Here is a 15,878-nt window from a genome sequence, read left to right as displayed (position 1 = left end):
TTTCACCTACTGGAATATTAACAACCTTACAATGCTGTGCAAGCTACAACACCCATACTGTAGAGAAATGTGAGATTTAAAAAAAAAACAAAAACAAAATTCCTCACAATAACATTTAAAAAAAAAAAAAAAAAAATCACATGATAACCATAAAAAAAGTGTAATGACAGAATGGCAAAAGCAACAACACAGTGAACAGAAACGCAATGTAAACCTGAACTGCAGCTTTAAGTAAAGATATGAGAAAACTTTCTGTGCGATTACAATACACACTGACATAATACAAAATAAAGGCAAAAACATGACAAATAATGCTAAAAATAAAGCATAGTGCAAAAATGAGGTAACACAATCAGTATTGCTTTGGATTTAAATCACATGGTCCTTACATCCGTTTTTTTTGTTTTGTTTTGTTTTTCTTATTTAGATTAAGGCAATACTTCGTTGCATCGTAACATCAAGCATTAGTGTTAAAACAAGCCGTTTGCATGGTTGTGTGTAACATTTGCACAAGTAAGCGCAAAACAATAGCAAAGGACGTCTATCGGCATGTAGATTTGGTTTGTATGGCATTCTTTTAAAATATTCAAAAACACCTTAACTTGATCCGGCAAGTCCAGAACCATCACCTCGAGTCATATTGATGCTATAATAAAATCAAATAAAAACTCCTGACCCTAGTAGTCTCAAAAAATGTTTCCTATAAACTGTCCTTTATTAATGCCCTATAAACAATAATGCTGCACCTCAACGACCTTTCATTTGTAATCTGTGAACCTCGCACACCATTTTTAGCTTAATGATTTCAGAAAAATAAAACTCCATCTCTGAGCCTAGTTGTTAAAAATAACACATCTTTAGAGAAACAGAAGGTGCCGGCCGCCTGACGAGACATCAGTAGCAGTAGTAGAGCTGCGAGCGCAGGCTTCTGTACGAGTCCTCAGGATGCTCGCCTTCAAACAACATCGAGTCGTGCATTAACGCTCCCTCAAGAGGCTCCGGCTGGCAAAACTCCACGACGAACTCCTCCTCGGCCTCCAGCAGTGTGCGAGTCCAAGCTGTCATGTCCAGTCTGCCGTCCACGCCTCCGTATTCCTGCGGCAGCACAGAGCGCGGGATGACACGATGCAGGGACGACAGGTCTGAGCCGTGCAGGACAAACTGGAATAGCGGACAGCGGTCACATTAGCACAGGTATGTTGAGTAAAAACACTTTCATCTTAAATCATAATGAGTCAGTCCATACAGGAATTTGCAGAGGTTTGTTTTTTTGCGTGTGTGTGTTTGATTGTTGTGGCCAAAAATGCTTGAATTTGCAGAGCATTTTGAGACCTTTTAGCTGCACTCGTGTTCGACGCACGTGAATCGTAGAGGGTTTGGCTAAACACGCGTTGTGATGATGTCACATGGCACGTCTTGGCCCAAATTTGCGGAAAACCTGCGGTAATTTTGGAATTTAACCCAGAACATGGCGGAGTTTCCTTGATTTCGCATTCATTTCGGCGATCGCAAAATCCTGGAGGGACTGAATGAGGAAAAATGAAAATGATAATAATTCGAATCAATTACCCTTTCAGCCATCTTCTCCTTCAGGAAAGGCTTTATTAATGCAAATATTCCCTTAAAGATTCGAGGCTCATTTATGATATTGACTGCCTTTATTCTGATAGGAAATCCATCCTGAAACATGAAATCAACAGTTTTTTAATAAATATGTTCAAAAATTCAAGTGGGAATGTATTTTTGGCCCACGAGGTTTATTTGCTTATAGACTCGCCTGAAGAATGCTAACGACTTTCTTTGCCAGTAGAGGGCCGGGATTGGAGGCCTGAGACAAGCCGACTCCGGTGTAATCCACCAGGATGACTATTCCATTCACTTGGGTCTCCTCAGGTTGAATCAGCTTTTCTAGCGTCAGATAAATGGCTCGGATATTGTCCACAAACGGATAGTCATTCGGTGTCCATTTCCCTGTCGTCAAAACAATGCAAAAGATGTATTATTCAGCATTTAATGATGATGATATTTCTACTCAACATTCTACAGATGTCGCTCAGGCTGGTCTAAAGGATTAAACCGACGAGTTGTTTCGTGATCTTCAGATGACTCTGATCAATAGACAAAAATAAGTGAATCGTCCGTTTATGTAAAATATATATATATATATATATATATATAATACCGACATTTACATTGCATGGAAAAGCATGTGGTTGCTAATGGCATCTTACCTTACGTATATGTAGACAAACATTTAGCTATTTATGTATATTGATTTTAAATACCGTCAGACCAATGAGTATTTGGACAGTGAGACAAGTTTCATCATTTGCTTCCGTGGTATGTTTTGGATCATTATCCATCTGCACTGTGAAGCAGTGAAACTGTCCTAACAGTTTTGCAGCACTTGACTGAATCTGAGCAGAAAGTATAGCTCTATACACTTCACAATTCATCCTGTTACTTCAATAAACACCGGTGACAGCCATCAACGCCCATGCCATAACACTTCCTCCACCATGTTTGACAGATGATGATGATGTATGCGTTGGACCAATCAACCTCACACCTTTTATTTCCTTCAGTTGTCATGAAATAACGAGGAAACAGGCCACACCTGGCCATGAAACTGCTTAAAAGTCAACTGTCCAATTACTTTTGAGACTGTGAAAATGGAGGGAGTCCATTTTCACAAATAATGGCTGCAATTCCTAAATGGTTAATACGATATTTTTGTTAAAGCCCTTGAATTAAAGCTGAAAGTCTACACTTCCATCACATCATTTCAAATCCAGTGTGGTGGTGTACAGAGGCAAAATTTCGAAAATGATGTCACTGTCCAAATACTTATGGACCAGACTGTATAACTAAACACTCACCCTAACACTAAACCCTTCTTTAATAAACTGATGTTCTCACAAAACTCAAGATCACTCCTCACTTATGGAGGATTAAAATAAAACCGCATTTTTTTTTTTAATTGAAACTCAATGGGAATATATATTTATACGGAATAAATATTTTAAATATATAATTTCTAACAGGGTTAGCCTGTAACAGTTAACGCGCTATTGTTTCAATATTACATAGAAGGGAAACAACAACTAAATAAAAAAATTATTGCTTTTTTTTTATTTTTATTTTTTTAAGTTTAACAACCACGGTAAATAGATCCTACATGACTCTGAAAGACTCCTCCTGAAACTTTCCTGGAATTTTTAACATTTCAACCAACCTGGCCGTAAGCAGAGAACGTAGCGGCCTTGAGGATCAGGTCTGGGCAGGACAGTAAGGAAGCCTAGCTCAAGTACGTGCTTCACCGTCGAGGGCTTCAGGTCCTGGAAGACTTCAGGCCAGGCCCTCCTGCTGCTGTGGTAGTTCAGGAGCAGCTGCAGCGCACGGTCATAGTCGAACTTCCTGGCTCGGAGGAAGCGCAAGAGAAATGCGTCGTCCAGCCGTGTCCTCAGACTGGAATGCTCCTTCAGGATCATGTCTCGCAGCGCTTGGACGTCCCGAAGACGCCACTCGGGCTTCTCCTGAAGCTCCTCTCGTGCCTTGGCCTCCAGATCCGGGGTGAGAGTGCACACGTAGATGGGTGGAGGAGCTGCAGGGAACCGCTCGCCTGCCATCACGTCCACCGAAGGGCCGGGATCAGTGTGGCCATTCTGATGTGCCATTGGCTACCTGCGCGTGTCTGACATCAGAAGGTAAATAAACGACAGAGTGAATCTGATCTCGCCGAACTTCACCAGGAAAACTCGTTACTCTAAATGTAAACAGCTCACCCCTGCTTGATAGTAGGCACAACAAATTAATGCATTTTATTTCCTTCCTTCTTAATCTGTGTCTGACATTATAAAGTGAAACTCAAGGTTAAATGATAGATATGTATTTAATGATAAATAACATAAAAACCCTGACAGGGATGAAATAGAAAGAAAGAAGAAAAGAACATGTGACCTTCTTGAATTTTTTTTTTTTTTTTTTACCATTAGCAGGTAAGGTGGATTAAATAGGAAGCATTTCATATAGAGGAAGATCAACTCATGATATGAATATTTGCAGGCTGTATTCAGAATAATCAAACCGATCAAATTTGACCGGAAACATGTTTATCAAACTTTTTTTTTTTTTTAAGTGTGAATAAGAACATAGTGAAGTGCAGAGATGCTAGTTAGCCGGCTAATATGAGCTCTTCCTGTCACTATGATGATGATGCCGTGCATATTCATGTCGTCATTACACTACTTAAAAAAAATAAAATAAAAAAGGCAAACACAATCGCAATCGGTTTACATTTTTCTTTCCTGCACAGGAAATATGTGTAAACGGTCTTGTAATCGATTACAAAAACAATCGCAGTGATAACTGACCTGCTAAGCAAATCCGCAATCAGTTCCGTGTACAGAAGCAGCGCGCTCTCTGATTGGCTACTCTGTGGCTGCTGCGCGATGACGTCACTCAAACCCGGGTTGCCATATTGGGTGAAAATCATCCATTCAAGTTGTTTGTTTAACTGATGCTACGCACTGTATATTCTCACAGCTCGATTCCTATATGGTGATACAGTACATGACAGGCTTATGTAAAATACGTAAAACATATTGAGAATGTTTCTTGGAAGTGTATGTACGGAAGCTCTGAACCTGGAGCCTATCCCAGGGAGCATCGGGCACAAGGCGGGGTACACCCTGGACAGGGTTCCAATCCATCGTAGGGCACAATCACATACACACTCACACACCCATTCATACACTACGGACACTTTAGACATGCCAATCAGCCTACCATGCATGTCTTTGGACTGGGGGAGGAAACCGGAGTACCCGGAGGAAACCCCCGCAGCACGGGGAGAACATGCAAACTCCGCACACACAGGGCCACGGTGGGAATCAAACCCCAACCCTGGAGGTGTGAGGCGAACATGCTAACCACCAAGCCACCGTGCGCCCCAGATATTAAGTCGAAATCATGAAATATTATATAACATATCAAAATAACACATCACTTCTTGGCTTCTGTGGAAGTCAACAGGAAACAGGCACTATCCATCCATCCATTTTCTATACCGCTTATCCTATTGTATTGCTGGGAACCTGGAGCCTATCCCAGGGAGCATGGGGCACAAGGTGGGGTACACCCTGGACAGGCACACTCACATACACATTCACACACCCATTCATACACTACGGACACTTTGGACATGTCGATCAGCCTACCATGCATGTCTTTGGACTGGGGAGGAAACCGGAGTACCCGGAGGAAACCCCCGCAGCACGGGGAGAACATGCAACAGGCACCAAAATAAAAAAAAATTTGTTAAAAAAAAGCATATTGATGCAGGTTAATGAGAAATAGCTATTTCAGTGCTCTCCTCTCACACATAATTCCAGTAACATACTGCTGTAGGATTGCCTTTAAGTGACTACTAGAGGAATGTCTTTAAAGAAAGTATTGGGTGTGCCGTTACACGAAAATAATCAATGACATGGTTCTGTGATCCCAAAGTTGTTTCCTATAACAACACTTTCTGAAGTGGATTATTGTTCTTATATCACAACAATTAGCCTTTTACGCTACATTTTACATGCATTTTATAAACGCCAATTACATTTTATAATTTATTAATGAACAGGACCTACTTTTAGTCATTTCTGATTACCATTTAATGTTGTGGAATGTCCACGAAAGAAGTCAGTTCCTGATACCACTGACAGATAATTGTTCCCTCACCAGCATGTCTTAATATTTGTTTCTCTCACTTATACTTAGTGTGCTAAAAAAACACACACACACAAAAAAACAGCTTTTCAAGTACTCAGTCCTTAAGATACGTCTGTGATGGAGACTTTTCTTCTTCTTCTTCTTCTTTTTAAATAGAAACGTTCACCATAGTAACATTTAAGTGTTTTTCCTTCTGACCAATCAGATTTGAGAATTCAACAGCGCTGTTGTATAACGACAGTCATCCAATAAATAGCTGTAATGTTTGTTACATGAACAAACAGAAAACAATCGATAATGTCCTGCAAACTGCTAATTGTGGCTTTGTTGCCTACTTCGATTTGGTTTGGAAGTTGTTTAAAGGTGCCAGGGTCATGTGAGATGTCGATAATATTAGTTGCGGTGCAAATATTCTCAAACCAGCCTGCTCACACCTCATATCTACAGTAACAATATTAATTCTCATATTCACAAAGCAGGTTTAACCCATGAAGCGATCTTTCTTTCTTCATTTGTATATGTGCATAAATGTCAAATCTAATACTGAAATCTCACAGCACTGGAAACAGAAACATATGACAAATTTAATCTGATCTTGCTGACCTTCTTTCTTTCTTTCTTTCTAAAATTTTACCCACCTTTTGTTTTTGCCTGTATTTGTTAGTGATACATCAAAGCAAACTTTTAATCCAGGTTCTACGAGGGGTCCTCTGTGTAAGGGTAGTCTTCTGGACCTCCTGATATGTGCTATATATCCTGACTTTGCTCATTTCATTAAACAGCATACATTGTTAGTATTCAGACTGATTGGTGTTTGATTGGTGAAGACATTACTGTCACGTAGCCCTTTCTAAATTCGATTTTTCTAACAGATGGTAGCTTTTTTTTTTTTTTTTAAATAGATGCCAATCCAGAAATGGAACTCATGGTAGAAACTACACTTTAAAATGTTACATGAAAAACCGTGAGCCGAATGCCCACACCTTGTGCAGTATCATGACTCATCTGCTGTTCTAGGGGTAGGCATCCTGTGTGCTAATGATGACAGAATATCACTGCGTTATTAGCCGTTGCAATGGAAGCTCATTAATGTATGACAAGATAAGACTAATATTACCCTCTTGTACTAGCTCTGCAGATTTCAGAAGGAAGGCGCCTGGTTCCTTCTTGGTCTATCTGGAATTTGGTTTATGACATTTATCAGTTTCGACACACACGCCCTAGAATCCATGACCATGATCTGCCACGTAGGCCACCACATTTATCGTCCTGTTTTAAAGCAGGTTTACTGCCTGAGAAGATTAAGAGATTAGATGACTTCTCATGTGTCAATATGTTTCAAATTGGACTTTTATAAAACAAAGCAAAAAAAAAAAAAAGGATAATAATAATAATAATAATAATAATAATAATTCCAACATAAAAAAAAAAAATTTAAGACTGGCTTTGAATTTGATCCTCCTTGATCACAATTGAAAAAGTTTTTGCAGTTGATTACCCATTTATAGAACAAATCTCGCTGAGATGGAGTGAAACACCGGTTGCTTAAGGTTTTTATAATTCTGTGGCGACATATTAATCTGGTGTATAAATTAACCTAATGGAAATAAATGAATAGGCTGAGTGAGTTTATGTAAAAATATAACCTTGACATTTAATATCAGTTTGCAAGGCCCAAGTCAGCTTTCATTTCAATGTGCACTAAGGCACTTCTTTCCAAACCACATATTGTATACTAACACACTGTTTCAGTTAGACGCTTACACACTCGTATGGCTGTCGGCTTCAGTGACCAACACTAAAAAAAACTTTCACCAGTAAACTGTGATAGTCTGTGATATATGGACAAAAAGTAATGGCATCTTAGTAATGGATTAATGGGGTAGAACAGGACATTACGTAGGTTTTTTTTGTTGTTGTCGTCTCTATACAGACTTAAATACTGGACATGTGGAACTTGTTACAACAAATATATAATCAAAAGCTGAAACAGAAAGCATGCGATGTACATTTTTCTATGATACGTCAAAGAAAAAAAAAACAACTATGAACAGCTCATGAAGAGCAGTTTTATGCAAATTGTAAGGCACAAACAGTGTAGCCTATTCCTAAGTACTTTAAAAATCATTCATATTAACTCAGTCATTAAAATACTGTACAACATACACATCTGATTTTTGCCAGATGAAAGGCTTGTTGTAACATTTATTTAATCTTAATATAATAATATTAATATAAACTTTGCTAATTCTCTTTCTTGACATGTTGAAATATGTATTTCTCCTAGGGGAGTATAAATATGTATCACTAAAAAAAAACTAAAAAAAAAACATCAGCCTATAAGTCAGGTTGATTGAATACATTAAAAAAAAAAAAAGCCTCTTCCACAGAATATCTACTGTACAATCCTGAGGTTTCTGCTCTTTTGGTCATTATCTATGACGGGGTGGGGGGTTCATTTGTTGCTTACTGTAATGTTTAAACAAAAATAAAAATAACCCAAAATGTACTTTATATTATACCACTTGCAAACACTCCTTCCCAGAGCAAATGGTTTACCAATAGACCAATGGACTTTTAATGGCTGCCTCAAAATTAAATAATTATTTTCCAGGAATCTCTGAAGCAAGCCACTTGTCCATGGCTAATTTGTTTTAGGATGTGGGGTTTTCTTTTCTTTCTTTTTTTTTTTCTTTTTTTCTTTTTTTAATTTTTGAGATGGTCAGATGCTCTCTTGCTTGGTGATTGTAGGTTGAGGAATGGCTGTCGGCTGTTTAGGCACCGAAGCTATGACGCCCTGAGCCAGTTTGTAATGCTCAGAGCTGGAAGCTGGTGGAGGAGATGGGATTGGAGTTTCAGGTGTGGCTGTGAGCACAGAAAGTAAGAAGATCCATTAAAGACACACCAAAGGTTCTACAGAACAGCATTGCAAACATATGCAGTAAGAGCTCTGACATTTCTGAAGGCATTAGAAAGCATAAGAAAGGGCTTTTTTGGACCAAGTAAGCCTGATTAGTTCACCAAAAGGATTACTACAGGAAGCAGGTTTGCCCCTCCAGCCTGTTTGGCTCTGCTGTACATGGGAGGGTGAAGAGTAAAAACGTGCTAGGGAACCTAATAGCAAAGGTACGTCAAGGACTTACACATTTGTCCATTGTGAATTGGAGTGGCCATGCTGGTGGTCACAATAACGTTGTTGCTGAGGTGCTCATGGACCAGGTGTGGATGCAGAGATGGAGGAGCATGGGGGGCCTCATTAGCAGAACCTATCATAAGAACATGAAAACATCAAGGGTCATCCATCTCGCCTTTGGGGCCACCTCAAGAAATCAGTCTGATGGTCATGTTTTTTTATTTCCAGCATTCATATTATTACCTCCCAGAAGCATCTCTTGCAGGAGGTTGTCAATCTTGGCCATCCCGAACAGCTTAACAAACTGGATTTGCTCAATCATTTGCCAGGTGATGCTCTGCAGTGTGGGTAACAGAAGCAGAAGCTCGCCGAATCGTCCCCGCGAGTCATACTGCCGGTCGTTGATGTAGTCCTCTAAACTGACCTGCACCTGGTAACGCATCCGCTTGATCTTGCTCGGATCACTCAGACCTTTGGCATCTACCGATGACAAGAGAATGTGAATGTACTCATGACTTAACTTTTAATATCCAAGATCTGGGATTTATACATCTAGGTAAATATGATTTCAAAATGATGCTCATTTCTGGGATCTCATAGCTACCTGGATCAAAGAATACAATGGCCTTCAAGCAGGCATATTCATTATCATCTATTTGGAGTTCCTGGAAAGGAAGGACCAACTCATCAAGGATCCTTACTGCTACGCGACTCACTTCCAACTCCGGGCAATTCCGAGCAACTATATGGTCATTACCTAGGGAAAGGAGAATCACACACAACCATTAATATGTGCATAAAATCTAGTACCAATATAAAGAGTCCAATTCATGGTTCATACTAAACCTTACCTAATAGCAAAAGGTCCTTGTAAAGCATGGAGCGCTTGGCAGCTCCAAGCAGGAGATGTTCTCCAGCATGAGCTCGAAGCAAAGCCACCTGAAAAACAGACAAAAAACAAAAAAATTTTACTTCATATACAATCCACAACTTGTGCACCTTCTTTAAACACTGTAGGTACACTCTGAATGAGAATAGTCAGAAGCTGGGTGTCTGGGGGAGGAGGTCTTTAAATGGTTAAAAAAAAGTGTTCGTATACTCAAATCAGAGGTTCTCACAGATTTTAGGCAAGAAAGTTTATTTGGAAGAAGATGCAGTGTCATTCGTGACCAACGTCCACAAATCAGTTACCACATCCCGGGGCTTACATTGTTAATGATTCTGTAGGTCTTAAGGAGCATGTAAGTTTTCAAACCAGCTCATCACTTTCTAACCAGAGTCATCAAAACATATTAACCACTAGCACTACAGATTCCCCCCACTCCAACTCCTCACTCCTCCTATCTCACTTTCATCCCTTAAATATTTTAGACATATTTTTGGTTAAAAAATGACAAAGACCCATCTGAATGAATGTACATTACAGTGCTGGACTGTTCCTTCAGCAGTGCTGCACACCTTACATTACCATCAATGAGATCTTTTGCCAATTCATAATAGAAACCCTTGCCTTGAAGCTTTTTGCTTTTTCCACGATGTTGCAGATTCTTGCCTTTAGTCTTACCTGGTCATCCAGTGGGAGGTCACAGAAGGCTGGGATATATTTAGCCCACTCGACCAGTACCAACAGTTGCTGCTTCATAGATTCACACACATCTGTAATGGTGGCCATCTTTTTTGTTCTGATGTCACCGTTCATGATCGGACCTGGAGAGGAGATCTACAGCGTAGCGAAGGTTCCTGTTAAAACTTGCGTTCAACCAAACAATATATATATATATCGTTTATGAGATATCATCTTTTAAAGAGAATGAGCCAACCTGTCTGGAGAGGACATCAGCTTGGATGAGTGCATTGATGGAGGGAAAGCTGCTGTCCTCGTAACTGGACCTTCTGGTACTGATTCGGTCTCTTTCATTCTGTACAGCTATGCCAAAGAGAACAAACAATGAACGACTGATGTGAGGAAGTGCTCATCACATAAATTCAATCACTGTGATGACTCAATCTCAACCAATCAGTCCACATAGCTGAGGGAGGTGGAGTGCATTAGCATTGCCTCTATTAGTCGAGAGGGAAAATGCTCAAGGTTGGCCTGTTTATCAGTGTGCAATTATGATGCCTCTGAACTGTTTGCTCAGCACGAGTTGGCCATAGATTTCATTGCATTGTAGAGTGAACATTAACAAGTTGTCTGTCTCACTCTGATGTTGCAATACACTCTGCATATCAGACTTCTCTCAGTCCCACAAGGCACATGAGCTTGCGTTCAGTCCTGTTTTGCCAACAGAGCTTTATTCATATGTCACGAAACAACATGAAAGTGGCGCATACCTTCTTTTTTCATTCCGGCCCGAAAGCATTTCTTAAGCCTACAGTATCTGCATTGGTTCCTCTTGTCTTTATCCACTATGCATTGTCTGCTGAATCTGTAAACAAAACAAAAAAAAGGGGGGCACTAGATTGAATAAGCTTATTTTAGAAGTCTATAATGATATAACTAAAAGAAAAAAATTAATTGTAGAACAAGCAAAGGTAATCTATTGCCGACCTGCACGAGTACATGTGGTTTTTGCGAACGCTGCGTCTGAAGAAACCCTTGCAGCCATCACAGCTGGAGGCTCCATAGTGTTTTCCTGTTGCCCGGTCACCACAGATAGCACACAGAGTCCCTGTGCCCAGGTGATTGGCAGCATTCAGGTTGGCACCCTCAGCTGGCGAGGAGTCTGAAAGAGAAGGGTGATTGCTTATAGAATTTTTTTCAAAATCTCCATTGGATATCTTTTCCTCTAATACTACGTCGTGCTTCTGTTTAAACTTTAATGAAATCATAGATCGGTTGCAAAAAAGATGGTGACCTTTTACTTTCTGTATTTACCGCACAAACATTGCTTGAGGAGCCATAACTTTGCTATGTATATGCATGCTTTAATACAAGGGATGAAGTCATTCATAATTCTTGTGCAGTGATCATCCAGATCTGTTTTTCTCTATCAGATACTCAGCTAAAAAAAAAAATAAAAAAATAAAAAAAAAGGGGGAAGATTTTCTGTTGCTCTGATAGGTAATAGAAAAGCAGTGGGCAAAAGGCCATGGAAAGGCAGTAAAATGGTTTGAAAGAAATCTTGTGCTACAATGAATTACATGTAAATCAACCTGGTGTAATTAAAGTAATGTTTGATCCAGTGTTTGCTCCCGTCATCCAGAAATGATTATAGCTGAAATCTGCACCAGGCAAAAAGACCTGATGACCTGAAGAACTGATGTGGATTTATTAAAAACATTTAGGAAAAAACTATTCAAAGTAATATATGCAAAAGTCTTTATTAAACTCTTGCTGTAATACACAACTAATTGACTAATGGGCAAATCATTTTTAAAATCATCAAATACCATCTCAAACGATGAATCATTTAAAATGAATCATTTAAAAGATGTTTACTTTTATGTCAAATCCTCTAAGGAGCACTGAGTGATTGCATTAAAGGCAAACAGGGTAAACACATTTCCTCAGCTGATCAAAGGGAAACATGCTACATGATAGCTCCATTAATTGACTCCTTTTGAACTGATTCATTATCTGAATGGGGAAGACCACGTGACAGATTTGGAAATCATATTCATCGCCATTTAAACGATGATCTCATAAACACAACGAATCGGTTAAAAAATACAGTTAAACGCACCATTAAATAGCTATTTAAATACATTCAGTAGTGTATTAAACTGAAGTGCAGAATAGGTGTTCAAACATGACCCAGAAATGAATACGTACATTAAATCAAGATGGTGGATCGAGTTAATAGAATCAGTTAGATTTCTCATGAAAAAAAAAAGCCATGGGAGACTAAACCAATGAATGGTTCAGTGACATCTTCTACAGTCTGGGTCCATTTATCTTGCATGTCAAACATCCTTGGAAATACTACTCTGAACAGACATCTTATCCTCAACCGACCAACTTCAGGTAAGAAGAGCTGGATGGAATCACATTGGGATTTCTGGCTGTGCAACTCTTGGGATGAAACACAATCCTAGCTTGCCTACAAGACAGAGCTTGTAGCCATAATCTCTCAAAGCTCCTTGCATTTCAGTCTCATGCATGCTGCCCTGCTGTCACAATCGCAATCAGCATGGAACATTCAAAATAAGCCACTGCAGGCACACAGCACACCTTGAGTCATCCTCAAAAGTCTATAAAAGAGTGTGAAACTCATTAAACCTCATTATCCCACACTTGACCAAACATTCACTAACTGAGGACTCAAAGTTCAGCTGGGAGGAGGACTCACCTGTGCTCATGGCGAGCACTTGCATGTTCTCGAACTCCAATGTGGTGTAGGCCGGGTCCAGGGCCTCGCTGTAGTCTGCCATCTCCATGTCTGCTAGTGCTTTGGACAAGCGCATTCTCAGCTACCTGACACTGGGGGCAAAGACTTGTGCTCTTCAGTGGAGTTTGAACCCCCCCCTTCTCTTGGACAAGCCCCACCCCCTTAGAGAGGTAGACACCTCTGAGTGACATGGGCCATGTCCTCTAGAGCAAAGATGAAACTGACTTTGATTGACAAGTCAGACCTTCCCACTCCAGGCCACGGCCAGTTCTGGAGTGGGATGGCCCTTAAGTTAATCATTTTCTTGCTTTTCAAGTGCTAAATCAGAATTGTTTTTAGATAGGGACAAACAAGTTCTCTCTCTCTCTCTCTCTCTCTCTCTCTCTCTCTCTCTCTCTCAATATCTGTAAAGGTTTATCAACTTCATGGGTGCAAGTACATTCCGTACCTGACATTTTACTCTAGTTACATTTATTGGCCTTTTACACCAATCCAGTCCAGTTTTCAAATATATACCTTGTATTTTTACCTCAATATTGTTCCTCATCAAATCCACAGAACACTATCACAGATACAAAAAAAAATGATGGAGGGGGCTGACTGAAGTCACCTTCCCCTCAGCCAAATTATCAGTTCCCATTCACCCACAGACATTGCCAAAGCTTTCTTCAGAATCCTTTGTATGGGGGTTGGGTTACATCACTGAATTTGGCTAGCCCTGTCCATCACTCTGGTCCTTGTTATGTCATTTTGCTTCATATAACATGATTTTATGATATAATATATAATTCATATAATATAATTTTGGGGGTGAATTATATTACTGTATGTAGCCACTCAATTCAGACTGAGGGGCAGCCTGCCTTGTTTGCAACGTTTGGTAAGTCTGTGTTAATTCTTACACAATAAACAACAGCAGTGACTCTTGCAAGCAGCAAATTGTGACCTTTATGTAAAAGAACTCATTGTTCATTGAAAAACCCATATGCACATGATCTGTCACTTTGGGTCCAACTATGGAGAACAGTACGCTCAACATTATGCTAAACTTCATCATCATTAATAAGTAGTGTTCTAACTAGCCTACTGGTTTAAGTCTAACTACTGGTCTAATGACTTGTTGGAGGACGTAAAGTTGGTGGACGTCAGCTGGTGGAATATAGTCTGGATGCAAACTCAATAAATTATTTCCCCTGAAACCGATCCAAGCACTCTTTATCAAATCCTGTGTCATAGTTTATCCATTTTATCAGCAGTTTATCATGCATTTATGTAAATTATTTAGCTGAAGCCTAGCTGCAGAGTTAAAGACATTAGTTCAAAAAGTGGAGCGCTTTCACAGAGTTTCATAGACTTTTCATTTCATGTAACCGTTCTGGTCTGATTAGCGACCTGACGACATGGTTGATGACAAAAACTGAATGTTTAAAGGCGAGTGAACAGATAAATATTGTACGTGTTAATTCTCTGCTTCGAGCTCAAAACAGAAGTGTCTCAAATACCATGGTACTAGTCAAAAGTGGTAACATCAAGCAGCACTATGAAACGAATTCGAACCACTATTTAAAACTGTCTTATATACAGATATGAACTAATTTTAATGGTTCGGCATTAACAGCTGCATGCTAGTTGTACCTTTATAGTGTTAGGTGAATATCCCTGGTCTAAGTGGTCTTGTAGTGGGTCTTAATCCTTGTCTATTTGCTGAATTTAAAGTAATATAAAGTTATTTAAAATAATAATAATAATAATAATTTTTTAAAGTGCTATAACCTGATCAAGGAACATAATAAAAAGCCATAAAAAATCTTGAAACTCAAAGGCTCACTTACTATTCAGGACACAGTTTCCCTAAACCAATATCTTTCATCTTAAATAGATAACAGTGAGGTAAGAATCACTGGAATTAACAGTGATGCAATCTCTACAATCGTATGATAATCTTGTAATAAAAGCATAGCATTGTCATTGCATTTTACATGCTGACATGCAGGGTTGTTTTAAACCAAGGGGAGACTATTGGTTGGGTAAACAAGCACAGCAAGTGCATAAGTGTAAGGGCATGAGCAAACACAGGGGAGGATATATTTGTAGAAGGGAAAGTGACAGTACAAAGTGATGGGTCAATGTTCCCCAGATCAGGCAACAAGGGCAGTAAATGTACTCTCATGAATCTACTTCTCTACACGCACACACGCGCACACCCACACACACACACACACACACACACAAATGTCGCAAACCCCAGAGTCGACTCACGTGCTAACCAAGTGAACTGACAAAATGCACAGTTTAATTGGCACCAACTTTGGGACTCCCCAATCAGACGACTACGATTACACATCAGTGTTTGGTTGATGTCGTGACACATATGTGCATTTCCATATTGTTCTTAGTTATCTATATTCACTAATGACTGGTTTGGTGGTATGGGTCATGAATTTTTTATCACCTTGCCAAAATGTTAGTGGAAATGATGTAGAAATGAAGCAGACTAAATTAGCTGTGTTGTTTGGAGTAGCCTGGAAAACACCTAAACTTACTAGCAAACCGGCAATATACTGGTATGTACTGTATATTCCGAATCGTACTGTGGGTTATGCATTAAAAAAGCCAACTGCAGTCAGATATTATTTCATACTCAACATCTTGTGCCAAACAATATTTGCAAACCTCCTATAAGGTTTATA

At 39.5% G+C, this 15,878-nt stretch overlaps 2 protein-coding genes across 2 annotated transcripts; both read right to left on the bottom strand.

Moving 5' to 3' along the window:
- Positions 1-664: 664 nt before the first annotated feature.
- ttpal (tocopherol (alpha) transfer protein-like) lies at positions 665-7,215 on the bottom strand. The gene is made up of 5 exons (XM_053643683.1): positions 4,374-7,215; positions 3,236-3,694; positions 1,778-1,971; positions 1,570-1,680; positions 665-1,161 (listed from the first exon to the last, which is right to left on the bottom strand). Exons 2-5 carry the CDS (start codon positions 3,675-3,677, stop codon positions 895-897), a joined length of 1,014 nt encoding a protein of 337 aa, XP_053499658.1. The 5' UTR covers positions 3,678-3,694; positions 4,374-7,215; the 3' UTR covers positions 665-894.
- Positions 7,216-8,384: 1,169 nt separating this feature from the next.
- hnf4a (hepatocyte nuclear factor 4, alpha) lies at positions 8,385-13,297 on the bottom strand. The gene is made up of 10 exons (XM_053643682.1): positions 13,150-13,297; positions 11,409-11,583; positions 11,192-11,286; positions 10,678-10,784; positions 10,422-10,577; positions 9,709-9,796; positions 9,462-9,614; positions 9,101-9,337; positions 8,868-8,990; positions 8,385-8,589 (listed from the first exon to the last, which is right to left on the bottom strand). Exons 1-10 carry the CDS (start codon positions 13,262-13,264, stop codon positions 8,447-8,449), a joined length of 1,392 nt encoding a protein of 463 aa, XP_053499657.1. The 5' UTR covers positions 13,265-13,297; the 3' UTR covers positions 8,385-8,446.
- Between the last annotated feature and the right edge of the window lie 2,581 nt (positions 13,298-15,878).

This window comes from Ictalurus furcatus, chromosome 15 (assembly GCF_023375685.1).
Source record: "Ictalurus furcatus strain D&B chromosome 15, Billie_1.0, whole genome shotgun sequence".
Classification (NCBI taxonomy): Eukaryota; Metazoa; Chordata; class Actinopteri; order Siluriformes; family Ictaluridae; genus Ictalurus; species Ictalurus furcatus.
The sequence above is the reverse complement of the archived record's forward strand: the minus strand, read 5'-3'. Positions and strand labels throughout refer to the sequence as shown.

Coding starts and splice junctions, on each gene's coding strand:
- hnf4a (XM_053643682.1), bottom strand. CDS start 13,264: ATGCGCTTGTCCAAAGCACTAGCAGACATGGAGATGGCAGACTACAGC. Junction 10,578..10,677: donor CTGATGTCCTCTCCAGACAG/GTTGGCTCATTC, acceptor GCTACGCTGTAG/ATCTCCTCTCCAGGTCCGAT. Junction 9,797..10,421: donor ACCTCCCACTGGATGACCAG/GTAAGACTAAAG, acceptor TCTGTTTTTCAG/GTGGCTTTGCTTCGAGCTCA.
- ttpal (XM_053643683.1), bottom strand. CDS start 3,677: ATGGCACATCAGAATGGCCACACTGATCCCGGCCCTTCGGTGGACGTG. Junction 1,972..3,235: donor CGTTCTCTGCTTACGGCCAG/GTTGGTTGAAAT, acceptor TTTTGACGACAG/GGAAATGGACACCGAATGAC. Junction 1,162..1,569: donor AGGAGAAGATGGCTGAAAGG/GTAATTGATTCG, acceptor CCGCTATTCCAG/TTTGTCCTGCACGGCTCAGA.